Source organism: Chlorocebus sabaeus, chromosome 26 (assembly GCF_047675955.1).
Source record: "Chlorocebus sabaeus isolate Y175 chromosome 26, mChlSab1.0.hap1, whole genome shotgun sequence".
Lineage (NCBI taxonomy): Eukaryota > Metazoa > Chordata > Mammalia > Primates > Cercopithecidae > Chlorocebus > Chlorocebus sabaeus.
In genome coordinates this window covers 10134550-10160940 of record NC_132929.1, presented here as the reverse complement: position 1 = coordinate 10160940, position 26391 = coordinate 10134550, and the positions used below count along the sequence as shown (strand labels likewise).

The window sequence follows — 26391 nt, the reverse complement described above, 5'->3', positions numbered from 1 at the left end:
CTCGGCCGGCGCCCTGACAACGAGGGCGGGCTGGGCTGCGCCGCCTGCTCCCCGCCCCTCGGCCGCCCGCACCGGGCGGGGCCCGGGCCAGAGCGCCGCCGCCGCCGCTGCTGCAGCAGCAGCTGCTCTGCAGAGTGGGGGCCGGGGCCGGGGTGCCCTCCCTCCCACCTTCTCCCGCCATGAGCCAGGGAAGTCCGGGGGACTGGGCCCCCCTCGATCCCACCCCCGGACCCCCAGCATCCCCCAACCCCTTCGTGCATGAGTTACATCTCTCCCGCCTCCAGAGGGTGAAGGTAATGTGTAGGGAGCGGGCGTCGGAAGGACCCGTGGGGATAGAAAATGGGGCCGTTTGAGCCCTGGCAAAGGTGGGCTTGGGGATCCATGAGAAGGAGATGGCTGAGAGGCTTGCGGAGCTGGAGTCCGAGGGTGCGCACGTGGGGGCGGCCGCGGGTGGGCAAGGAGCCCTGGAGAGGACGCTGCGGGCTTGTGCGATAGACAGGCTCGAAGATGTGGAAGAACTGAGTAGGTGGGGGTGGAGGACTGCAGGGGACCCTAGGGTTGGAGAGAGGAAGGACGCTGGGGAATGCGGATTACATTCTGCAGAGCCTGATGCCTAGGATGGAGTTAGAGGCTACGGGAAGCCGGGGGTGGGGGCGGGGGCGTGCCGAGTGTTCCTCCGAGGCATGACTTAGAGGGAAGACGTTTCTGGGCCGGGAGCCTGCGACCTTGTGCCCTTTCCTACACTCCCTCTTCCCACTCCCTCCAACCCCCCTCCACCCCGCACTGCAGCACCTCCCGGTGGGGGCAGGGAGGCTGAGAGGGAGGTTGGCTACAGGAAGTGGAGGGCCGCGCCAGCCTAGGGGAACTGGGAGGTGGTGTGGGGAGGGAGTGTCCGAGGTTTCTGCTGTCATCACCTCCCCGGAGGCAGGCTCCAGGGGCTAGGTTTGTTTACCTGCTTCTTCCCCAAGGCAGCCTATGGAGTCACCCTGGCTCCTGGCAACCTCTCCCATGCGGAGTGGGGCCGAGCTCCTGTCTCCCGTATCCCCCAGTACTATAGGATTACTGTTGAGCAGTGTTAGAAACTGACCTCGGGCCTGAAAACTGGACCTCTCGCTGTTTACAACCCTCTGCCTCCTAGGCCCGAAGTGGGAAGATCTGTGCACCTGGTTTCTGTTGGGCATAGGAGCTATTTATGGAACAAGATGTGGGGGAGGAGGACCTATCTCTAACCTACTGTACATCGAGCGCAGCGCCCTGCACTTTCGCGTGCATTCTTATTAAATCCTCTAACTGCTAGATGCGTTTTATGACGTTCGGTTTTATAAGTGGGGTAGGGAACAACTGAAAGACAGGAAATAAGGTCCTTGATGCCATTAATCTTTTATCCTCTTGCCCTCATTGGTATCTTCATCCCACCTTGGGTCCCAGTCCCCTCTCCTGTTCCCACACCACCTGTCACACGCAAGGGATGATGGCTGTTTGCTCCCGCGTCTGTCCTTTGTGGGAGAGGGATGCTGTGGAGGGAGCATATCCAAGCTCTAAAGTGGCATTCTCTCCCACCCTTTGCAGTTCTGCCTCCTGGGGGCATTGTTGGCCCCCATCCGAGTGCTTCTGGCCTTTATCGTCCTCTTTCTCCTCTGGCCCTTTGCCTGGCTGCAAGTGGCCGGTCTTAGTGAGGAGCAGCTTCAGGAGCCAATTACAGGATGGAGGAAGTAAGTGGGGGATCAGCCCCCAGAGACCCTACTTCTCTTCCCTGCTGTCTCTTCTGCTCCCTCTTTAAGAAGAAAAGGGAGGATTCGGAAACTATTCTGTCTAGCTTGGGTAGATGAGATGAGTCAGCCAAGCTCAGACGTGGTTCCCAGACCTCACCTCTAAGTAATGTGCCCTGGTATGTCCCAAAGTGGCCGGAGACCTTGGCCCCTTGGTCACATCCTATTTAAGGGTAAAAGAGGGGTGCCCTACTTTCCCGGTGCCTGAACCTGGGGGCGGGTGAGGGTTAGAACCACTGCTTCCGCTGATACCCAGCCTTGCCCTGGCAGGACTGTGTGCCACAACGGGGTGCTAGGCCTGAGCCGCCTGCTTTTTTTCCTGCTGGGCTTCCTCCGGATTCGGGTTCGCGGCCAGCGAGCCTCTCGCCTTCAAGCCCCTGTCCTTGTTGCTGCCCCACACTCCACTTTCTTTGACCCCATTGTTCTGCTGCCCTGTGACCTGCCCAAAGTTGTGTCCCGAGCTGAGAACCTTTCCGTTCCTGTCATTGGAGGTGAGAGCATTCAAAGCAGGTGAAGGGGCAGGGTGACAACTCTGGGCAAAAAAAGTCAGGAATGAAGACACTGGAGAACTGGCCTCAAAGTGGGGAGGGACTGTTGGCAAGTGAAATATAAATTAACACCCTTAGTCAACCAATCTTAGATTCTGAGGGCTGGGACAGAGAGAAGGTGTTGGAGGGAGTTCTGGTCAGTGCTCTAAAAGGACAACTACTATAAAGGGATTGTCCCAGGGCAAAGAGATAACAGGCCAGGCGCGGTGACTCACGCCTGTAATCCCAGCACTTTGAGAGGCCGAGGCGGGCGGATCACCTGAAGTCGAGAGTTCGAGACCAGCCGGACGAACATGGAGAAACCCCGCCTCTACTAAAAATACAAAAACACTAGCCAGGCATGGTAGCCCATGCTTGTAATCCCTGCTCCTCAGGAGGCTGAGGCAGGAGAATCGCTTGAACCCAGGAGGCGGAGGTTACGGTGAGCCGAGATCAGCCATTGCACTCCAGCCTAGGCAACAAAAGCAAAACTCTGTGTCAAACAAAACAAAACAAGAGAGAGAGCAGAAACTTCTCACACTCTTGAGGAAGTGGAGGCTGCAGATGTTACTGCCCCTGGGTAGGAATGAAGTGATTCCTCTCTGTATCCTTCCCAAACCCAGCCCTTCTTCGGTTCAACCAAGCCATCCTAGTATCCCGGCATGACCCGGCTTCTCGCCGCAGAGTGGTGGAGGAGGTCCGAAGGCGGGCCACCTCAGGAGGCAAGTGGCCGCAGGTGGGTAAGGGTCTCAAGACCATCTTCTCACTTGCCATGTGCTCCTCAACAGGCTTCCCTTTCTTCTCTCCTCAGTCTTCTTCAGCCTTCTTCACCTCATGCTGCTCTTTTCCCCCAGGTGCTATTCTTTCCCGAGGGCACCTGTTCCAACAAGAAGGCGTTGCTTAAGTTCAAACCAGGTGAATACACTGATAATGGGTGATGGGCTGTAGGAAAAAGAAGTTCCAGATTTGGGGAGGGACTCTGAAGTAACCCAGGAAGTGGAAGGGTGGGAGGGCTGGGAGAGGAAGGGAGACAGGGGGCTTCCTAGCTAATGCTGACAAGTTGGGGCGTCAGAGAGAAAATTATCAATGAGTAGAGCAAAGCCGTGTCTCATTTGAGAACTGTCCCAGACCTCCAGACCTCATGCCCTCTGCCTGCTTCTGTGTACTAACCTCTGCCTTGTGGGGGTGGGGGGTGGAAATGGGATTTAGGAGCCTTCATCGCAGGGGTGCCTGTGCAGCCTGTCCTCATCCGCTACCCCAACAGTCTGGTGAGTCTTAGTCCAAGAAAGCGTGGAAAGGGGGAGCACAAATCCACCCCAAATGGAAATAAGTGAAAACTGTTGGTGCTATGATGGGATGTGCACTGGGGGTGTGACCAGAGGTGGGATCAGGCCCTCTGCTCGAAGGTGATTGGCCAGTTCCAAGGGGGAAAAGTAATGCTCTTATGCCCTCACCTCTGTTTCTCCCATAGGACACCACCAGCTGGGCATGGAGGGGTCCTGGAGTGTGAGTTCTGGTGTTTCTGGGGTGAGGGTGGGGAGCAGGGTCCATCAGAGAATTCCTGACCCATCTTCCAATCTCCAGACAAGGTGAATGGCCCTTCTTCATCTGAGGACTAACAGAACTCCAGAGGAGACACCACTTTCCCCCTGATGTCCCCATAGAATCTGGCTGTGTTTAGATTAGCTATCCCACCTAAATTGTTCCTGCTGTAATTATGGCTCCTATGCACTTATTTTCCCGTGTTTCTGTGATTTTCTCCCTCGATTATCCCTTCTTGAGAACCCTCACCATCAGGCATGCATGCCTCTTGCCGTTTTCTTCCATTACTCAAACCTCCTCTTGCCCACAGTTCTTCCTCTGGCACATCCATGCAGCTCTGCTCTCGTTCTCTACCGCGTTTCTGGCCCTTCCATGTGTCTCCCAACTGCATATTCACCCACCTGACTGTATGTCTAGGAGTCCATCCCTATATCAACAGGCAGAACTCTTCCCACTCCCCACCTGGGTTGGGGAAGGGGAGTGGGGTGTGGGAGCCAGGGAAGGAGCCCATAGTTAGAGATTGGTGAGCATCGAAATCTCTCTTCTCTTAGACTCCAGGTCCTCTGGCTCACAGCCTCTCAGCCCTGCAGCACTGTGGATGTGGAGGTATGGCTCCCATGGGTGGGGTGGGAGAATGGACATCTCACACTCCTGAAACCTTGGGAAAAGAGGGTGGGAGTGGTCATACCTCACTCTGAGGTTCTGATAAGAATTGTGTGTGTCTGTGTTTCAGTTCCTTCCTGTGTATCACCCCAGCCCTGAGGAGAGCAGGGACCCCACCCTCTATGCCAACAATGTTCAGAGGGTCATGGCACAGTGAGTGCCCCACAAAGTATTTCCTGGAGCAGTTGCACAGGGCAAAGGAGCCACCAGGGGGTGGAGGGGGAGGCAGGGTTTTCAGGCATAGATTGTGGAGCAGGCAGTGGGAAGGGCTGTTGAACAGCTGAGACAGAGGAGGGGAGATTTAAAGGGGCCTGATCTACTCCAGTCAGCTTGCCAGGGTCAGGAACCAACCCTCAGAAGTTTCTCTGCTTCCTTCCCCTCCATCCCATCCCTCTTCATCCTGTAGGGCTCTGGGCATTCCAGCCACTGAATGTGAGTTCGTAGGGAGCTTGCCTGTGATTGTGGTGGGCCGGCTGAAGGTGGCGTTGGAGCCACAGCTCTGGGAACTGGGAAAAGTGCTTCGGAAGGCTGGGTAAGTGGTTTTGAAAATGAGGGTGTGAGCAGTGTCACAGAGAGAGAGAGGGAGAAACAGCGAGTAGGAGGGGGAGAAATGAGAAGCAGGAAGGAAAATCTTAAAAATGAAAAAATCTGGAAAGAAAGATAATGGAGTAAATAAAAGGAAATAGGGAATAAATGGAAGGATATGTAATAACGCAGGTGAAAAAAGTAAGAAGGGCTCTCAAGGGACTATGAGTCAGTACATCTTAGAAAAACAGCAGCTGAACCTGTACTGGTGGAACTCTTGGTACTGGGGCTGAAGTCCTGCTCGATGGTGTGTCCAGAAGGAAACTGCGACAGCTCTCTGCCTTCAACAATTCCATTGTAGGCTGTCCCCTGGCTATGTGGACGCTGGGGCAGAGCCAGGCCGGAGTCGAATGATCAGCCAGGAAGAGTTTGCCAGGCAACTACAGCTCTCTGATCCTCAGACGGTGGCTGGTGCCTTTGGCTACTTCCAGCAGGTAAAGGAGCTGGAACAAAGAGCAGAGCAGAACCCAGGCTTCCCTCCAGGCTGCCACGTTCCTAGTGGCCGTATCAGTCACTCACAGTTTGGAGTCCTCAGTGCATGTTCTAACAGCTGTTGCTAGATGGCCATCCCCTGAAATCCACTGAAGATTTGTTGTTTAATCAAGCATTAAGAGCAATGTTATCATTATGAGGACGAACAAGGTAGAAATAATCAGTGAGGACTATAAATTGCTGAAACCACTTGAGGGAGTGGCAAAGGTGGGGAATCATAAGACCTTGCGGGGCACTGGGTGAGGGTCTTTGAAGAAGAGCCATGAAGGTTACGTGGGAAGATGACACGTAGAAGCAACAACACTGGACAGTTAGATGGTTGAGAGCTTGAGACCCACATATATCTGTAGGACTTGGGCAGATTATTTTAAATATCCTATAGCTTCTCTAGAGGAATTTTCTCAAGATTCTTAGCAAGCCATGTATTTCTCAAGATTTGACCAAGTTCCCCGGTCAACTTACAAAAGTCCTAAAAGATTCTTAATGCTTATGAACAACCAACAATGGTCCCAAGGAGCTTTTTGATCTGAGATGCAGAATGTGACCCTCAACATCCTCTGAAGGGACAGAGTGACCACGTGCCTAGATTCCTTAGATTGAGGCAGACTGTCCCTGAAAAGAGCTTGCCCCACTTGGCCTGTAGCAGAGCAGAAACAAATTCAGATGCTGTGGTCTCCCGTGGGGCTGGCACAGCAGGCGTGCTTCTCGCGTTTTTCATAAAAAATTATGCCTGTGGCCCCCTTTCAGTCTGTTGGACCAGTTCTTCTGCATAGGCTGAGTCAGAGAACCAGTTTGTCTAGCCTGGGGACCAGGACTGCTGGCATGTCAGAAACTTCATGGTAGCTTCAGCGTTCCTGAGGGATTCCCTTACATTCCTAGGAGATTCCTTTGTGGGAGGGCTTTGTCACCAGATGACCTGAGAGAAATTCCAGCGATCCTAAAGAGTTTGGGGCTCACAGTTCTGAGGGGAGCAATCACAGGGATCACCCCTACTATTTGCTGAGAAGAGGAAAAAGTCAAAATCCAAAGAGCAGGAAGAGGGGTGCAGGGTCCCCACATTGCCCTGGTTTCTTTTTCACTCCAGGATACCAAGGGTTTGGTGGACTTCCGAGATGTGGCCCTTGCGCTAGCAGCTCTGGATGGAGGCAGGAGCCTGGAAGAGCTGACTCGTCTGGCCTTTGAGGTACTGGGGGGCGGCGGGGGGGTTGTGCTTAGTGGCTATGCTCACCCCACTCCAGGAGGCCCGTTCGGGTATGCCGTTCCCGGTAGCTTCTAGATAGTAGGCACCTGGTATCCAACCGAGTACCACAGTGCCTAAAACTGCAGACCCCCAGCCTCTATGTTGAGGCCTAGCCGGGAACGAGAAGAAGGAAGAAGAAGGAAAAAGCTATAAAGTCTACAGTTCTGCAGAAAGGGCACTGAGGGTCAGGGAAGGCTTGTGCACCACCCTTTTGGAAGAGGAGGAGCCTGTCAGGCCAGTCTGTGGGGCAGGGTGAGGCCATGGCACGAGGAGAGAACTTGACTCACATCCCTTTCTCTCCCAAGCTCTTTGCTGAAGAGCAAGCAGAGGGGCCCAACCGCCTGCTGTGCAAAGCCGGCTTCAGCACCATCCTGCACCTGCTGCTGGGTTCGCCCCGCCCTGCCGCCGCAGCTTTGCATGCTGAGCTGTGCCAGGCGGGACCCAGCCGAGGCCTGTCCCTGTGTGAGTCACTGCCTTCTGAGCCCCGCACGGGCACTTGGGGCACCGCCAGCATCCAGGAAAGCCCTGGGCTGGGAGGGAACAAGGGTCAGTGACCAGTGCTGGCGATCAGAGCCTGTGAGAAGTGAGGCTGGGAGGAACAGGCTGGAAAGGAAGAGAGGACACAAACCTGGATATGAGAAGTTAAACACGGTAGAGGGACAGGATGTTTCAGTTCTGAGAAAAGAGCCGGGGGATTCTCTTCTCGTTCTTAGATCTTTTCACTTTTCCACATCTCTGATTTGTCCAGGTCAGTTCCAGAACTTCTCCCTCCATGACCCACTCTATGGGAAGCTCTTCAGCACCTACCTGCGCCCCCCACACACTTCTCGAGGCACCTCCCAGACACCAAATGCCTCATCCCCAGGCAGCCCCACTGCTCTGGCCAACGGGACTGTGCAAGCGCCCAAGCAGAAGGGAGACTGAGCGCCTCAGCCTCCCGCCCCTCCTCCTCAGGGCAGCACCAGGGGTCTCCCCTGTGCCTCAGCCCCCCTCCACCGGCAGCGCCAGGGACCTCCCCTACGCTCAGCCCCTCTCTGCTCCTGTTTGAATTTTGTTATTGTTGTTTGGTTGATTTTTTTTAAGTTGATTTTAATTTTTTGTTTGGTTGATTTTTTTTTTTTTTTTTTGTAAAAAACTATTTTATATATAAATATAAATCTATATCTATTAAAAAAAGGAAGTCCAGTCACATTGATGTTATCATTACTTGGGAAGGAAAGGGATGAATGGTTGTAGGACGCCTGTTGGAAGATCCCGAAGGTTTCCAAGGTTCGTCCTCTTGGCCAGAGCTGGATGAGTCTTCCTCACTATCAGATGGACAGGGCTCCTTCCTGTACAGAAATCATACTGAGGTTCCATATCCTCCCTCCTGCTGTCCTCTCCTATATGTACATTTTAACAGACTTCTCCGCGAACCTCTTTTCAGCGCATTCCCTCTTGTTCTGTCCTCATTAGAGATTAAAAAATAGCTTGCTACCATTCCATATTTAATAATCCTACTGAGACTTGATTCCATCGCCCCTAGTGGAAGCAAGGAGCTGTCAGTAAGGAAGCAGCCTCCTCCCTGCAGGTCAGACCAGCCACACAGGAGGGCTTCTCTGCCACAGGATGAGTAAGGACACTGAAGTCCTTTCTGTCCAGCCTCTTTTCAAGGAAGAAAACAAGACCCCCTAGAGACACAATTATGGACAATTAGAAAATTAGGGCGGGCATGGTAGCTTATACCTGTAATCCCAGCACTCTGGGAGGTTGGGGCAGGCAGATGGCTTGAGCCTAGGAGTTCAAGACCAGCCTGGATGATGTGGTAAAACCCCATCTCTAAAAAATAGAAAAATTAGCCGGACATGCTGGTGCACACCTGTAGTCCCAGCTACTTGGGAGGCTGAGATGGGAGGATTGTCTAAGCCCAGGAGGTTGAGGCTGCAATGAGCCATCATTACGCCACTGCACTCTGTAGTTTAGGCTACAGAACGAGACCCTGTCTCAAAAAAAGAAGAAAATTAGGTCCTGTCTCAGATCTAACAGGTAGAAAAGCATCTTTCTATCTATAGACTTAAAGGGAGGCAGATAATTAAAAGATGCCCAGATAAGCCTTCGTGACGCCAAGTCCAGGCTTGTGAAGAGGGGATGTATGAAGCGGTCATGGGAGATTCCTCAGTTTGGGGACTTATCACAGCCTGAGAGCCAGCCTGTTGCCAGGAGGAGGCTGCAAGGAGCCAAGATAAGGCTGGAGACAAGGTAAGCTCTATGGATTTGTAGAATCTAAGACTACCCCTACAGCCTGTCTTTCTAACATCTTACCCTATCTAGCAGCAAAGACACGAGTACAGAAAAAGGCACTTTGAGAGCATTTTCCAACAAAAACACTTTATTCGTTTTCTTTCTCTATAGCTGCTTCCAAAGGTGACGCCCCCTGCAGCCTAGCCAGTCTGACCTCTCTCTCCATGCTTGCCAGTTTTGCAGAACAACAAAACAACATTGGGATGAGATTCAACATTGGGATCTCCATTGGTGGGCAGCAGGGCTGGAATCTACTCTGGGGCACCCACCTTTAGGGACTGGCAAGTGGGGTCAGATGGTCCTGCTGCTCCCTGCTGGCTGCAACGTTGTTTCTTCCTTCTGCCTGTGGCAAAACTGTCACACCGCCTTTTACGAGGCTGTGAGGCTCGAACTACTCCCAGGGCTAGGGGTTTCTCCCTGCGGACCCCAAGTTGAGCTCCCGAGTGGGATCTCTTTTCAGTAGGGGCTGGACCTCCAGCTAGAGCTCGCTTCCCAGACTTGGTAACGGGACATGGAGGTTTGCTGGGGCCTTTTGCCCTGGCAGGGAGCAGGTGGGATGTTCTCTGGCTGCCCTGACCTGAGGCATGGTGAGGACTGAGAGGATGCCCCCTTGGTGAGAGGCTAAGTTTAGAGGCCAAGAGGTAAGCAAAGTTGGAGAGTTCCTCATCCTCTTCCTCTGCTTCCTTCTTCTTTTTCTCCTTCCCTTTGGCCCTATCTGCTGACCTGCGTGTTTTACTAACAGAAGTCTCTCTCAGAACTATGGCATCCCTGGTTCTCCATCTAGGGAAAGTGCTTCCAAGGCCCTGGTGAGATGATGTTTTGGGGGTCCCAGCTGTGTAAGACTCCTGACTCTCTTGTAAAGGAGCAAGGTTTTTAGGCTTGGACAGGTCAGGATCCACCCTGCCTTCTCCTTGGGGGTCATAAGAATTAACATTCAATGGGCAGGTGTCCTTCCTGACCCTTAGTTGGAGGCCACAGTCATCTTTAACACCTAGTATGTTGACCGGTTCTATGGTTTCCAACAGAGGAGAAAAGGAATTGCCTCTGCTTCCTGCCTCTTGGCTGGCTTCAGGCAAGGAGGAGGCATCCTCGGTCCCCATGATAAGGACACTGTCTTGGCATGTGGGCAGAAGGGTTTCTTTGGAAGATCCCAGTGTGGAACCGCCAATTCTGCTTTCCAGCAATGGGAAGCAGCCTCCTGCCTGCAGATCACTGGGGTCCCCTGTGGTTTCATGGCTCTGCTCTTGATTTTCTTTGGACCTCAAGGCTGGGCTGTTGGCCCTCAAAGGTCCTGGCAAGCTGCAATCGTTTCTCTTTTCTAGGGCAGCTGCCGCAACTGTGCCTCCACAGGGCATCACACTGCTCTCCGTACCCCCAGGTACTATGGTTTCTGCAGGACCCAGGGAAATGCTGCCGCTGGAGCCCAGGCCCTGGCAGCCTTCCTGACACTCAGTTACACACGCCTCTGCTTGGAAGCTCTCTATGACCTCCTCTCTGTGTACGGGCAGCTCCAAGTCTACGGCAGCCATCTCACCGCTCAGCCAAAGTCCTGGGCTGAGAGAGACGTCGTCCCTGTCCCCAGCTGCTCTAGGGGAAGGATTCTGATCATAACTCTGAGCCATGGGGGTACGTCTGTCATCTCCCCACATGGCTCCTGCAGAGCCTTCCTGGGGCACTGCTAAAGGCTCCTTCCCTTCAGGAAGCCCTGCACGACCCCCCGTTTGTTGTCCTTTCTGCAGTCCCAGGACTTGCTTGTCTAACCCTCGTCCCTGCAGAGGAGCCAGCTCTGCGAGTCCAGCATCCAAACTGGGAGTGCTGTCAGGCTGGAAGCCTTCCTGCCAGCAAAGGGGCAGAGCCTCTGAAGTCCCATCAGCCACCAGGCAGCGCCCAGGCGGCCCAGCGCCTCCTAGATGGCCATCTCGAAGTCGCGATCCCTGGTTTATAACCTTCCCGGACCCTCTCCTCGCCATACCCAAGGGTCCCGGAGTTCCCTGGAGAGCTGCAGGTTCTGGCTGCAGGGCCCAGCTGCGGGCGGATGGCAGAGTGTTCCCATCCCTGTGCATCCCTCTGGGGCTCCCTAGGCCTTGCTCCTGCCCACCATGCACTTCTCTTGCCCGTTTTCCTGAAGAAGAAACCTTTCCAAGGCAAATGGCGCCCCCAGCCCCCTGAAGCCCAGGTGAGGGTCGAAGCCGCCCATCCCCATCTTCATCCTCATCAGAAACAGAAGGACTGGAGTCCAACTGAGCTCCACTGTAACTTGGAGGCGCCTCTGCATCTTCCTCCTCTTCTAAGGCCAAGAGTCGCTTCTGGACCAGCTGGAAGAAATGGACAAATAATCCGTGCTATACGTGATTGTGAAAGAGGTGACTGAGTGGGTGGTACAAGATGGTATTTGGGCAGGGCAAGGAAGGCAAGCAAGTAGTTTAAGCGATGGTAGCAAAGACAGATACTGCAGCTCTTTCCCACCTCCTTGTGCCCTATTCCCCTGCTGTGAGCCCTTACATTCTCATTTCCTGTGTTTCCATAGCCCTCTACCTACTTGTTCTGCACCTGCAGCCCAGTCCTGAAGCTGTTCATCTCTAGAGCCGTATCACCCTTGGCAGTGTAGGGTTAGATAAAATCTTGCAAGCTTCTTGTTCTCATATTTCCTATACCCCAGTTTTACCTGGGCAAGAGTGAGTCCTTCTTCTTGCTCTAGCTCCTCAATTAAGGCCAAGGGATCTCTCTGTTTTTCTGGGGACAGCAGATCTGCCAGAAATTGAGGGTGAATGACGGCCTCCACCTGGATAACAGAAGGAAAAGTGATGTAAGTCTGTAAGCAGGTAACCTGTGAAACAAGGGGCTTTAGAGAAGAAACCATGAGCTCCCCAACTGTCCCCTCTTACCCCTCCGGTATTGTAAACTGACCACCACCGGCTACACACATTCTCATGATGATGCATGCACACACATTACTCAGTTACAGAACAAAACCTAATTCCTACTACCTTGGACAAACCCCAGATCATTAGTTCCCGGGAGTACCCACCCCAAGGATCTGCTAGAAACCAGATGTGCAGGCCCAGCTCACCTTGGAGACAAAGACCTTCTGAGAACACAGCTCATTGATGTAGCTCAGGAGACCTGGATCTGGATACATGCCTTCCTCCTCCTGCTGCTGCCCTTCTTCCTCTTGTTTTCCATCTGACTCCCCAGTGGCCAGTTGAGTCCCCACCAGCCCTTCCATGATGTCAATATACTCCTTTACAGCTTCTGGTGGGATCTCCTTGGGCGCCTCAGGAACAGGAGGTCTCTGGGCTTTACGCTGCCGCCGGCGGGGGGCCCGTGCCTTGGAGGCTGCCTTCTTCGGAATGTACACTAAGGGAAGAGATAGATAGGAGAATGGGAAGTAGCACAGAAACGACAGCTTCTGCCTCCCAGCTCTGTGAGGCCAGCAATCTAGGTACATTGAAATGGCTCCAGGCTGGATTGGGCCAACCTGAAAAAGTGCCAGCCATGGGAGATTTAGGACCTAGAGGGCCTAAGAATCACTGTATGAGGAATTTTGGAATCCCTGAAATTCCAAGAAACCCCCTGATCCAGCCCCCATTTCTTAGGCAGATGAGGTATTATGTGCTGAATTTAGAGTCTTGGTGAGAGCAGTTAGTTCACTTGACCAACATCAATACCTAGTTCAGGGCAAAAGGAACCTGAGAACCCAGCGTCCTATGGGGTGGTCTGCTTGGAATATCAAATGCCACTCTCCAGAGGGAAAGCGGCAGAGCCTGGGCCATGCCTTCTCTAATCTGTGACTGGCTTCTGTACACCTCCCTTTGAGCCTTGGGCCCACGGCTCCTGTCAAAATTGGGTAGCCTCACCTGGCTGCTGGCAAACCTCAGAGGCCAGGGGCCCTAGAGGATCAAGTTTCAAAGGGGCTGCAGGAGACAGGCCCTGAGAGCCATTCATCAGCTGTGAGTTCTGAATCTGCATCTCCTCAGCCTCAAACTCCATGAACCTGCAGAGGGTGAGAAAGGCATAGGCAATGCTAAGAAGGAGACCAGACCCGTCAGAAATCCAGACGACAGTCAAGCATGGCTAAGAAAGGAAGTGCTCTCAGGTGGGCAAAGTCTGCCTAAGTCATGTCACCCAGGAGGGTGGTCACAGGTGGCTTAACCATATTTCCAGGGAAACTTCGGGAGCTCAGCACATAGTTCCTTTCCCTATAGTCATCACTTAGGAAGCTTAAGAAAATGAATGGCCAGGTGGGGTGGCTCATGCCTATAAACCCAACACTTTGGGAGGCTGAGGTGGGCAGATTGCTTGAGCTCAAGAGTTTGAGACCAGCCGGGTTTGGTGGCTCAAGCCTGTAATCCCAGCACTTTGGGAGGCCGAGACGGGTGGATCACGAGGTCAGGAGATTGAGACCATCCTGGCTAACACGGTGAAACCTCGTCTCTACTAAAAAAAAATGCAAAAAACTAGCCGGGCAAGGTGGCTGGCGCCTGTAGTCCCAGCTACTCGAGAGGCTGAGGCTGGAGAACGGCGTGAACCTGGGAGGCGGAGCTTGCAGTGAGCTGAGATCCGGCCACTGCACTCCAGCCTGGGCGACAGAGTGAGACTCCGTCTCAAAAAAAAAAAAAAAAAAAAAAAAAAAGGAGTTTGAGACCAACCTGGGTAACACGGCAAAAATCCATCTCTACAAAAGATACAAAAAAATTAGCCAGGAGTGGTGACGTGCGTCTAATCACAGCTATTGTGGGGCTGAGATGGGAGGATTGCTTGAGCTCAGGAGGTGAAGGCTGCAGTGAGCCCTGACAGTGCCAGTGCACTCCAGGATGGGCAACAGAGTAGGATCCTGCCTCAAAAAAAATTTTAAAAAGTAAAGAGTGAGGACGGGTGCAGTGGCTCATGCCTGTAGTTCCAGCACTTTGAGAGGCTGAAGTGGGCGGATCGTGAGGTTAGGAGTTCGAGACCAGCCCGGCCAACATAGTGAAACCCTGTCTCTACTAAAAATACACAAAATTAGCCTGATGTGGTGGTGGGCACCTGTAATCCCAACTACTCAGGAGGCTTAGGCAGGAGAATCACTTGAATCCAGGAGGCAGAGGTTGCAGGGAGCTGAGATTGCACCATTGCACTCCAGCCCTGGCAACAGTGTTACACTTTGTCTCAAAAAAATAAAAATAAAAAATAAGAATGATCTAGAGCTTGTAAACTTCTCTTGGACAGAGCCAGGGCTTTCACTACTTTTTATTTATTTATTTTTAATTTTGAGATGGAGTTTCACTCTGTTGCCCAGGATGGAGTGCAGTGGCGCAATCTTGGCTAACTGCAACCTCTGCCTCCCGGGTTCAAGTGATTCTCCTGCCTCAGTCTCCCGAGTAGCTGGGACTACAGGTGCATGCCACCATGCCTGGTTTTTTTTTTTTTTTTTTTTTTTTTTTTTGTATTTTTAGTAGCTAAGGGGTTTCACCGTGTTAGCCAGGATGGTCTCGATCTCCTGACCTCATGATCCGCCTGCCTCGCCCTACCAAAGTGCTGGGATTACAGGTGTGAGCCGATGTGCCTGGCCTCACTTCTTTTCCATACCTATCTCACCCAGCTTCATGGATTGTACACAGCAGTGCTTAATATAGGCTTGTTTAATTTAATCAGGCCTATGCAACAGCCTGGTGGGATCTCACAGTGGGATCCTCCTCGAGACCTCATTTGCCCCTGCCTACAACCATAAAGAATTCAAGGCAGTTCCTGCCAGGAGACAAGGCTGAGATCCCAGAGTCCTGAGACTGGGATGGGGGTTCTTGAAAAGGTAAGTCTACGAAGCACGGGTCCAAAAGGTTTTGGGAGGGAGCAAGTGGAAGCTAAACTTGGAAAAATGCGTTCATTTTTCTGAGTTTTTTCTTTCCCTCCCTCCCTCCCTCCCTCCCTCCCTTCCTTCCTTCCTTCCCTCCCTCCCTCCCTCCCTCCTTCCTTCCCTCTCTTTCTTTCTTTCTTACTTTCTTTCTTTCTCGACTGAGTTTCGCTCTTGTTGCCAAGGCTGGAGTGCAATGCACAATCTCGGCTCATCGCAACCTCCACCTCCTGGGTTCAAGCGAGTCTCCTGCCTCAGCCTCCTGAGTAGCTGGGATTACAGGCATGCACCACCACACCTGGCTAATTTTGTATTTTTAGTAGAGACGGGGTTTCTCCATGTTAGTCAGGCTGGTCTTGAACTCCCAACCTCAGGTCATCCACCCACTTCGGCCTCCCAAAGTGTTGGGATTACAGGCATGAGCTACCATGCCTGGCCTTTTTTTTATTTTTCTTTCTTTCTTTTTCTTTTTTTTTTTGAATCAAAGATATTACAGAGAAATAGAATAAGAGCCAGGAGACAACTGTGTGCATCCCGGACACTGGCTTTCCCTGGCTCTTCCAGAACCAGCCCCTCGCTGGGATAAAGGGGGAAAGGGATTTTCTGTGCCACTGTTTCCAATGGAGGAGCGGTCCTGAAGTTCTGTATCAATAGCCACTTGCTACCAAGTCAGTGGGAAGAGACAAGAACCTGCCTGGTAGAGCATACCTCCTCATTACTAGGTCCCTTCAGCATGAAATTGCTATACCCATTGGGGTCCAATCCCATCCTAAGATCTACAGTATCAAGGCTCCTATACAGATTCAGGATCTGGTGACGGGGGAGCTTTCAAGAGGAAACACGATAGAAAAACCCAAGAATCAAGGTGGTGGAGGAAGAAGCAAGGATCCAGGAAACCACCATCCTAGTCTACACCCCTCCTCCCCACCCTGTTTTTCTTTCCTTTCTTTCTCTCTCTTTTTTTTTTTTTTTTTTTTGAGATGAGGTCTTGCAGTGTTGTCCAGGCTGGTCTTGAACTACTGGGCCCAAACCATCCTCCCACCTTAGCCTCTCAAGTAGCTGGGACTACAAGCACACACCCAGCCTAACATCTTTTTTTTTTTTGAAATGGAGTCTTGCTCTATCGCCCATGCTGGACTGCAGTGGCATAATCTTGGCTCACAGCAACCTCCACCTCCCAGGTTCAAGCGATTCTCCTGCCTCAGCCTCCCGAGTAGCTGGGACTACAGGCACGTGCCACCATGCCCAGCTAATTTTTGTAATGTTTTTTCCAGTAGAGATGGGGTTTCACCATGTTGGCCAGGCTGTTCTCGAACTCCTGACCTCAGGTGATCCACCCGCCTCAGCCTCCCAAAGTGGTGGGATTACAGGCGCCAGCCACCATGCCCCGCCCTAACATGGCTTTTGATAATTGACCCCACCCGAGTCTCTCAGCTGCCCCTACTGCTCTCAGCCCACAGCCTCCCTCAGGAGAATGAAGGTTCATCAAACTCACCTTTCCGCCATCTCGTAAAATATCATCCGGTCAAAGTTGCTGGTGTGCTCCCACTCCTGCACGGCCAATGGCAGTCCCTCCTCCAGGGTCATAGTGGGCTTCCGCCGGGCCAGGGAACGAAGCACTGGGCTAAAACCCCCATTGAGTCAGTCACATTCTAAAAGTGTGCTCCCATCCACCTGCCCTTACACCTGCCTCAATAACACATCCCCTGCCCCTCATCAAATCTATCGTGCCCCTCAGGCCCTGTCATGTCCCACTTCTGATTAGACTTACAGACGCTCAACCTCCCAACCATTCATTTACCATACTCGCCCCTCTTCCTGTTGAAATTTACAACTAATATAAAATCAAACAGATAATTCTTCTCCCCACCTTTTAAAATCAACCGCAGCTACCACCCCTAATTCTCACAGTGCCATCCTCAATTAATTATTAGAAAGGGAGGACTCGTGCTGGGCGCGGTGGCTTATGCCTGTAATCCCAGCACTTTGGGAGGCCGAGGCGAGTGGATCACGAGGTCGAGAGATCGCGATCATCTTGGCCCACATGGTGAAACCCCATCTCTACTAAAAATACAAAAATTAGCTACTCGGGAGGCTGAGGCAGGAGAATGGCTTGAACCTAGGAGGCAGAGGTTGCCGTGAGCCAAGATCGCGCCACTGCACTCTAGCCTGGTGACAGAGCAAGACTCTGTCTCAAAAAAAAAAAAAAAAAAGGGAGGACTCATGTTATTAAATGAACGGGATTCGCTATAAAGTAGGTTTAACCTTGTCCAGAGGTTCTTGCTTTTTTTTTTTTTTAAGGCATTTGCTAACCCAAAGGAATCTCTAATTAAAGGTCGTGTGGTGTTTTTATTTATTGGTTTTTAGTCTTTGTTTCCAGATACCCCCCACAGACTGTCAAATGCCAGTACTAGACCCCCACTTCTAGAGGGCTCTTGAGCCCTTTCTAATCCAGAAGAAATCAAGAGCCCAGCCTAAAGTAAGGGCTTCATTTTGCCTCTCTGACTTCCCTTGGAGTCCTCAGATATTATTAAGCATCAGAATCACCTGGGGAAGCTCATTATCACCAAACTGCCCCTCCCCAGGATCCCACAGCTGAGCATTTTAGGAGCTTCCCAGGCTGCAGTGGTCTCGACTGCCCTTTGTGGAAGACCCTGCCCAGAGCCGCTGAGTGTGAAGCACAAGCAGGCCAGGACCCGAAGCAAATGAATCCCATGCAAACCTTGAGAGCCCATACTGGTTCAAGATTTTGAAATGTAGCCTGCTAGGCTCCAAGAGTGAACTCAGATCTGTCTGGAGAAAGCAGGGAGTCAGGAAGATGCTGTACATCTAGGACTTTAGGGGAACATCTTGATTCATTTGCTCCAAGTTCGGGGTAGATTCCAAGGGGGAGATTCCTTTAGGAGTTCAGCCACTGGAAGAGCACTATGTAAATTTGTTTAAAGCAATATAATGTGGTGTGTGTTACAGAGTGGCTTACACAAAACGCTGAGGGCATAGGGCAGTTGAGAGGGACAGTGGGTCTGGGTGGGAAGGAAAGACTATTCCCCAGCTGAGCAAAGACTGTTTTGTAAACTCAGCAGCCTAGGACCCGGGGCTCCTTGGCTAAACATACACTCGCTCTTAAGCAAGGACGTTTTGACCTTTTGCGAGTTCTTTTCCTCTTCTGGATTGCCTTTTTATGATAATAATAAAATAGCTGACATTTAATGAAACATTCTCTGTGCCAAGGACTTCACATATATTAACCCATTTGATCTTCTCAGCAACTGTGTGAAGTAGGTAGAGTTATCCCGCTTTTTACATGAGAAAACTGAGGGTAAAGATGTTAAATGTCCTGCCCAGGATCACAAATGTCAAAAGGTAGTAAAATAGAACGGCGGGGCGGGGTGGACCCTGGCACTTAGAGTGAGAGCCTAAGTTCCCATCACTGGTCTTTGGTTTATGGCAGGAGCCCTCTCTGAGCTTCAGTCTCTTGTCTGTACATGAAGATGACCAGAGAAAGGCTGGCCTGAACTCAGTGTTGTGAGGATCACTTAAGCTAAGACACCTGAAAGGTTGTTATCAACTAGGAAGTGGGTTAAGGGGCTGTTATTATTAACAACATGTTTTTCATTCTCAGAGCATCTCCACTGCCCTCATGACCTTCCCTCCAGTATTCCTAAATAACCTAAACTACTACATTCACCCCAAAGTTCTCCTTATTTAAAAGCCCTAGAATAATTAATCTCAGGTCTCCCCACTTACATAAGAAAACAGGACAGAGCTTCTGTGTCAGGACTTTGGGATAGGTGCCTCCGGGCCAAGGCTTTGTAACGCTGCCATCGACGGAAGTTCTCATACACATCCTTGGAAATTTTGGAGCGGTCACCTAGTGGAGGCTTGGATAGAGTGGCCACAGGACCGCCTTCCCTGGTTGTCCCATGTAGCCCTGGCCAAGCTTTTTCCAGGGGCACAATGGGGACCAGTTGAGCAACTGGTGGTGGAGCCTGAGGTGGAAGGCCTGGAGGGCCCTCCTGGCCGACACCAACAGCCTTAGAGGGCAGAATGGTCTTCATATTAGATGCTGTCACAAATGGAGGTGCAGGACCCTCAAGACCCCCACAGGGAGTGCCCGGGGCAATCGAATTGAGGGCAGTCTGAGTAAGGATAAAGTTCTGAGTTTGAGAGGGCTCAGCTGATCCCCCATCTGTCTTGACTTTGACAATGACCTTGCCAGCCCCAGCCCCACTGAGGCAAGGGCCCCCGTCCCCTGTCACCAACAGTGAGCTGGGGAAAGCAGAGAGCATCAGAGGATTGTCTGGAGAGAATACTGAAGGCATGATGGGCTGTGGAGGTGGCTCCCCGGGTAGGTGATCTGGCAGACCAGAAGCTGGTGGGAGAAAGGGAAGTGCAGGCGATGGAGACGGGGCAGCACTAGGTTTCATGCTCATATCTGGTCCCGGCAACGGAGATGCTGTTGAGACAAAGAAAAAGAAGAAATGGAGTAGGAGAAAAGAAGACCAGAGTTAGCCATCTGAATTCCCCATTTTATTTTTATTTTTATTTTTATTGTTTGAGACGGAGTCTCTCTCTGTCACCCAGGCTGGAGTGCAGTGGCGCGATCTCGGCTCACTGCAAGCTCCATCTTCCAGGTTCACGCCATTCTCCTGCCTCAGCCTCCCGGGTAGCTGGGACTACAGGTGCCCGCCACCACGCCTGGCTAATTTTTTGTATTTTTAGTAGAGATGGGGTTTCACCATGTTAGCCAGGATGGTCTCGATCTCCTGACCTCGTGATCCTCCCTCCTCGGCCTCCCAAAGTGCTGGGATTATAGGCGAATTCCCCCTTTATTTTTAAATTTTTTTTTCGTAGAGGCAGGGCACAGTGGCTCATGCCTGTAATCTCAGCACTTTGGGAGGCCAAGGAAGGAGGATTGCTTGACTCCAGGAGTTTGAGACCAGCCTGGGCATCATGGCAAAACCCTGTCTCTACTAAAAACACAAAAATAAGCCAAGTGCACTGGCATGCACCTGTAGTCCCAACTACCTGGGGGGCCTGGGGTGGAAGGATCACTTGAGCCCAAGAAGTGGAGGCTGCAGTGAGCTGAGATCGCGCCTCTGCACTCCAGCCTGCGTGACAAAGAAAAACTCTGTCTCAAAACAAACAAACAAACAAAACTGTAGAGACGGGGTCTCACTATGTTGCCTAGGCTAGGCTCAGACTCCTGGCCTCAAGTGATCCTCCTGCCTCAGCCTTCCAAAGTGCAGAGATAACAGGGATGAGCCACCACACCCCATCTGAGTTCCTCTTTAGACTCGAAGACTCAAAGCATTGATTCTCAACAGGTGAAAGAGGGGATAAGGATGGGGAACTTGTGAGGTTTGCAAATGTCCCCCAAGTGATTTTGATCTTACTCCTCGTTGAGAATGACTGCATTAAAGAAGCTGCTTCTTTTTCAACAAGACACACAGACCCCTGTCTGCCAAGAAGAGACAAGCCCAAGCCATCACTGCCTCTAAATGTTGCCTGCCTTCCTTTCCCTCCCTCCCTCCCTCCCTCCCTCCCTCCCTCTCTCTCTCTCTCTCTCTCTCTCTCTCTCTCTCTCTCTCTCTTCTTTCTTTCTTTCTTTCTTTCTTTCTTTCTTTCTTTCTTTCTTTCTTTCTTTCTTTTTAGATGGAGTCTTTCTGTGTCACCCAGGCTGGAGTGCAGTGGCATGATCTTAGCTCACTGCAACCTCTGCCTCCCAGGTTCAAGTGATTCTCCTGCCTCAGCCCCTCAAGTAACTGGGATTACAGACGTGAACCACCACATCCAGCTAATGTTTGTATTTTTAGTAGATACGGGGTTTATGCCATGTTGGCCAGGCTGGTCTCAAAAACCTGACCTCAGGTGATCCACCTGCTTCGGCCTCCTAAAGTGTTGGGATTACAGGCGTGAGCCACTGCACCCGGTCCCCTAAGTGCTTCTCTAAGAAAATTCCTGGCAGACCTCTCCAGCCTCTCCATAGGCTGTTTACTAAGATACAGAATTGGGTTGACACCTGCTCTGCAGGGAAAACAGCCCACAGCAGCCTCCGTGCAGTAAGGGAACTAGTCCACGGTAAGTTCTAGCCCCTCTCGAGGCATCCATAAGGCCTTTGAGAAGGAGGCACTTTCAAAAATATGACTGGCTCATTCCCTCCTCCTTTTCCTTTTCCTGTTGCTTCTTATAAATCTCTCTTAACCTAAAACAACAGAAGAAAGATTCAATCCACAAGCAGGAGCAGTGACTCTAGGGCCCAAGAAGCTCAGACATCCCGTAACACACTCCACCCAGCATTACACGTACATCCCCTATGCTCCCCTATTCCAAACCAGAGATTTAAACCACCTGAACCCTGCTTCTCCCAGCTGCTCTGTGGCCTCTGCCACCACGCACAGAAGTACTGTTCCCAGGAGAGGATATGTGGATTGGATGTTTGGTTCCCAGAAATTTTGTTGTATAACAGCCAGGAATAATTAGAGAGGATTAGATAAGGACAAGGAAATGAGTGAAGGGAGGGCGGTGTGGGGAGAGAGGTTTCCAGATCTTTAAGTAACTGCTGGACGTGTTTGGCGATGCAGACTATCTGTGGTCCTTCTGGTTGGAGCTCCTAACGTCAGAAATTTAGGGCTCACTAGGAACGAGGCACTGAGCTAGGCGCTAAGGACAGGACAATGAAGTCCTTCATTGTCACAGTTCCAGCTGAGGAGGGGCTATGTGGACTCTAGTCAAAGAGACCAAGGATAAGTATACAAATGTGTACTTAATCAGAACCTATGTCTCCTAGGACTTTTTTTTTTCCCCCCCCGAGACAGAGTCTCTGTCACCGAGGCTGGAGTGCAGTGGCAAGATTTCAGCTCACTGCAACCTCTGCTGCCTCCTGGGTTCAGGCGATTCTCCTGCCTCAGCCTCCCGAGTAGCTGGAATTACAGGTGGGTGCCAACACACCCAGCTAATTTTTGTATTTTTAGTAGAGATGGGGTTTTACCATGTTGGCCAGGCTGGTCTTGAACTCCTGACCTCAAGTGATCCACCTCCCTCGGCCTCCCAAAGTGCTGAGATTACAGGCGCTTGAGGTCAGGAGTTAGACACCAGCCTGGCTAACTTGGTGAAACCCCGTCTCTACTAAAAATAGAAAAATTAGCTGGGTGTGGTGGTGGGCGCCTGTATCCCAGCTGCTCAGGAAGCTGAGGAAAGAGAATCCCTGGAACTCGGGAGGCAGACTTTGCAGTGAGCTAACATCACACCACTGCACTCCAGCGTAAGCGACACAGTGAGACTCCATCTCAAACAAAAACAAAACAAAACAAAAAAACAACAGTAGAATATAACCTGCTTAAATCTCCTCTCCTTTACAAAAAATATTACACTGTCAAACTAACAACACCCAACTTCTGCATTCTGACCATGGAACATGAGCAAACTCAGATTCAAACTCATTTGAGCCACAGAGCAGAGGGCTGAGGGTATGTCACTGAGTACAGAACACAATGAAAGGGGCCTGAAGGCCTGAGATCCATAAAAGGAAGAAAAACTAAGAGCATCTCAGTGAAGCCCCAGCTCTCATCCTGGCTGTAATGACCCACCTCTCTGGCCCAGATGAATCCGGAAAAACTGCTTCCTGAACTCAAAGCGAAGCCACCTCTAGGGCTGGAAGGAGCCGTGAGGCTCTGAGCAGAGGCAGTATTTATTTATTTATTTTTGAGACCGAGTTTCGCTCTTGTTGCCTAGGCTGGAGTGCAATGACACAATCTTGGCTCACCACAACTTCTGCCTCCCGGGTTCACGGGATTCTCCTGCCTCAGCCTCCCGAGTAGCTGAGGTTACAGGCATGCACCACCATGCCCGGCTTTTTTTTTTTTTTGTAGTTTTAGTAGAGATGGGGTTTCTCCATGTTGGTCAGGCTGGTCTTGAACTCCTGACCTCAGGTGATCCGCCCGCCTCGGCCTCCCAAAGTGCTGGGATTACAGGCGTGAGCCACCGAGCCCGGCCAGAGTAGAGGCAGTTTATAATGCATTCCAGCCTAGTTTTCAGGAAGGCATTTCTCTGTAACGGATAACTACAGATTATCTTTTCCCGCTAAGGTCCTTCCCACCTTACCCTCCCATCCTCCATCCTCCACATCCCCTTCCCCTCATAAGCTCAAGCATGGCAAAATCCTAGAACAGGCTCCAGTTGCCTGAAAGAGACAGATGAACGTGGGCATTCCCCCTTGAAACCTCTCTGTGCCAGCCCTAACACACATACCTCTGATCCCCTCTCCCACCACAAAAACACATGCTGACGCGCCCCCTGTTCAACAGACTCAAGTTGCTAATTGCCATCCATTCTCTATACTTAGCGTGCGTCCTCGGAGACACCTTGATCTGCCCTTAAGGAGGTCCTCTTCCTTCCCCGGCCCCTAGTCTTAATGGTACAATCTCCTTCTCTAGCCTCTCCAAGTGGGATATCTTTGATGGGGTGTAGCACCTCGCATTTCTTTAGGTCAGCTCAAAGAGCTTATCCCAAAGGATATGAGCAGGTACCAGAAATCCTCCTCACCACCTAAAGACTTACCTCCATCTGAAGCCATCCTCTCAGGTTTGGGCACTAACCGTGGCTGTCTGGAAGCCTCCAGAATGAGGCAGTCAGGTCCAGGACCCAGAGTAACCTGGCTCCAAGTAGGTGCACAGGGATCCAAGGAAGGGAAGGTAAAGATCAGATCAAACAGAACTAGAATATGGAACTCAAGGCAGTCTGCTGTGGGGGAGGGGAGAGGGAAAAGTGGGGTGAGGGTGGGGAGAGATATTCCATGAAGGGTTCTAGTAACTGCAAAAACCAGGAGTTTCCTTCATACTACAGTTCGGCAACACAACTGATGTTCGCCCTTTAGGGCTATTTGTAAATTCTTAGATTCCCAACACATTACAGTTTTGCGTTTGGTTCCTTATACTTCAATTCTTCACCAACATATCTCATTTTGTGTCCTTCCATCCCAGCCAGTTCTGTAACTGACTCCCTATTAACAGCAGGTTGATGGTAGACCCCTGACTTAATCCAATGATGGCTATATTTTCCGAACTAAATTCAGACCACATTGGTCTGTATACTTAAGGATCAAGGGAACTAAAGTTTAAAATTAGAATTGTTAGATGATCCAAGGTGCTCAATTGCTGTGTGCACATCATTTCCTTGGAAAGCTGTCCAATCTACTAGCATAGGCTCTGTACTCCACAGAAGCCTTACCCTTTGCTGAAAAGCCTTACTAAATAAAAAAAGCTGCCATGCAGTTTAAAACCTCAAGAGTAGAAAGTCCTTCGTTTTGTTAAATCATTTTGGTGTAAATTTTAAAAATAAAATGTATCTGCTAAGGTTCCTGGTGACTATTTCAGGCCAGTAATTCCCAGACCATCCTCTACAGCCACAGCTTCATCCAAACGTGGATTTCCCCCCAAAAGTCCTTCCCTGGGGTTCATGGCGTCTTTCTTGCTTTCTCCGAGATATCTTTTCTCTTTTCTAAAGACTCTTTCATTAATAAGACCGGAAGGCTGAAATCATCCTTTTCCTTTCTAACAAAATTAACTACTTAGATATACTTTTTTTTTTTTTTTTGAGACAGAGTCTTGCTCTGTCGCCCAGGCTGGAGTGCAGTGGCCGGATCTCCGCTCACTGCAAGCTCCGCCTCCCAGGTTCACACCATTCTCCTGCCTCAGCCTCCCGAGTAGCTGGGACTACCGGCGCCCGCCACCACACCCGGCTAATTTTTCTATTTTTAGTAAAGACGGGGTTTCACTGTGTTTGCCAGGATGGTCTCGATCTCCTGACCTCATGATCCACCCACCTCGGCCTCCCAAAGTGCTGGGATTAGAGGTGTGAGCCACCGCGCCCGGCCTTTAAAAAAATTTTAACAGGTAATACATTAGCAAGGCTCAAAAATCAAACTACAAAATAAAATACATAGCAATAAGTCTGCCTCCCACCCCTTACCCCTTTCTCCTGTAACTAGGTTCTCTATCCCAGAGGAAACTAGTATCATCTGTTTCTTGTGAATACTTGCAGAGATTTTTTATGCAACTACAAGTAAATACAAACCATATTCTTTTTTTTTTTTTTTTTGGGACAGGGTCTCTTGCTCTGTCGCCGAAGCTGGAGTGCAGTGGCGTGATCTCAGCTCACTGCAACCTCCGCCTCCCGGGTTCAAGCGATTCTCCTGCCTCAGCCTCCCGAGTAGCTGGGACTACAGGTGACCGCCAGCACGTCCCACTAATTTTTGTATTTTTATTAGTAAAGACGGGGTTTCACCATATTGGCCAGGCTGGTCTTGAACTCCTGACCTTGTGATCCACCTGTCTCGGCCTCTCAAAGTGCTGGGATTACAGGCCTGAGCTACCGCGCCCGGTCACAAACCATATTCTTTTTTTCAGACGGAGTGCCACTCTGTCACCCAGGCTGGTGTGCAGTGGCGCTATCTCAGCTCCCTGCAACCTCTGCCTCCCGGGCTCAAGTGATTCTCCTGCCTCAGCCTCTGAAGTGGCTGGGACTACAGGCGCCCACCACCACACCCAGCTAATTTTTTCTGTATTTTTAGTAGAGACGGGGTTTCGCCAGATTGGCCAGGCTGGTCTCGAACTCTTGACCTTGTGATCCGCACGCCTCAGCCTCCCAAAGTGTTGGGATCACAGGCGTGAGCCACCGCGCCCGGCCAAACCATATTCTTAAAAAAAAAACAAAAAACCTTGCAGGTTTTTCTGGTTACACAATTAACATATATGCCAATGCTTTTGTCATTATAAATAAGGCGTAATGATGATCTTTGTAATGATATTTTGGTTCTCATTTTCATTTCTTTAAACGAATAAGGAGAACTTCTATATTCTTTAAAAAACTGTAAAATCTCCTAGAAGGTGCACTTTATTACGCTATTATTAGCTACTCACCACTATAAGAAAGAGCGCTGAATTTGCGGTAGGGACCTAAGTTTAAATCTTGGTTCGACCGCTGAAACATACTTCACCAGTTTCATAAAATAACTTTACGCTATTTTCGCTTTACGGAATATTGATACTCAACATGCATTCTTTACCGCCAACGCTTTGAAATGGAGCAGGGGAACTGGATGTAAAAGAGGGGAGGGAAGAAAACCTCTTCTTTCTTCCCTAGGGCAAAGGGGCACTGAATCCTGGAGCCCTTGTTTCTTCAGGCACTGGAAACTCACTGCTCCTGAAATGGGTGTGTATCTTGAGATAAAGACAAGCTTCTATACGTCAATGTTCTATCCACATCCATCCCTACCCCCCTCTAGCGCCGTGTACCTAGCACACAGTAGGCACACTCCACGTGTTTCAGCCTGCAAAGTTGCAAGCGTGGCCCCCAAGCCAAGCCCTGCTCTCGTGCGCCCCCTTCTGGCTAGCTGAAAATAAGGCAAAAATTGACTACATTTTCCGGCGTGCCAGGAGAGAGTCTTCCGGCTATGCAGGAAGG

General features: G+C 50.9%; 2 protein-coding genes across 6 annotated transcripts in view; one reads left to right on the top strand and one right to left on the bottom strand.

Annotated features, from left to right (window-relative positions):
* LPCAT4 (lysophosphatidylcholine acyltransferase 4) overlaps window positions 1-8007 on the top strand; it is a 134439-nt gene extending 126432 nt beyond the window's left edge. For 2 of the 3 annotated variants that reach the window (XM_073012022.1, XM_073012021.1), the window contains 13 exons: window positions 1570-1712; window positions 2040-2260; window positions 2920-3032; window positions 3151-3211; window positions 3506-3564; window positions 3768-3802; window positions 4390-4444; window positions 4572-4654; window positions 4908-5033; window positions 5388-5520; window positions 6663-6761; window positions 7124-7280; window positions 7567-8007. In XM_073012022.1, the coding sequence (XP_072868123.1) occupies window positions 1570-1712; window positions 2040-2260; window positions 2920-3032; window positions 3151-3211; window positions 3506-3564; window positions 3768-3802; window positions 4390-4444; window positions 4572-4654; window positions 4908-5033; window positions 5388-5520; window positions 6663-6761; window positions 7124-7280; window positions 7567-7742 (1461 nt within the window). In that variant the 3' untranslated portion in view covers window positions 7743-8007. Of the gene's footprint in view, window positions 1-85; window positions 294-1569; window positions 1713-2039; window positions 2261-2919; window positions 3033-3150; window positions 3212-3505; window positions 3565-3767; window positions 3803-4389; window positions 4445-4571; window positions 4655-4907; window positions 5034-5387; window positions 5521-6662; window positions 6762-7123; window positions 7281-7566 lie in introns of those variants that run through there. The other variant, XM_008017134.3, reaches the window with a different exon arrangement.
* Window positions 8008-8780: 773 nt separating this feature from the next.
* On the bottom strand, window positions 8781-26236 carry NUTM1 (NUT midline carcinoma family member 1). 3 transcript variants are annotated; one of them, XM_073012019.1, is made up of 8 exons: window positions 25848-26236; window positions 23488-23667; window positions 18676-19384; window positions 16424-16552; window positions 12956-13092; window positions 12169-12455; window positions 11764-11880; window positions 8781-11413 (listed from the first exon to the last, which is right to left on the bottom strand). In XM_073012019.1, exons 1-8 carry the CDS (start codon window positions 25915-25917, stop codon window positions 9350-9352), a joined length of 3693 nt encoding a protein of 1230 aa, XP_072868120.1. In that variant the 5' UTR covers window positions 25918-26236; the 3' UTR covers window positions 8781-9349. The 3 variants fall into 3 exon arrangements, with proteins under 3 accessions (XP_072868120.1, XP_072868121.1, XP_037865727.2); XM_073012020.1 differs by having other exon boundaries at window positions 23488-23581; XM_038009799.2 differs by lacking the exon at window positions 23488-23667.
* Window positions 26237-26391: the final 155 nt, after the last annotated feature.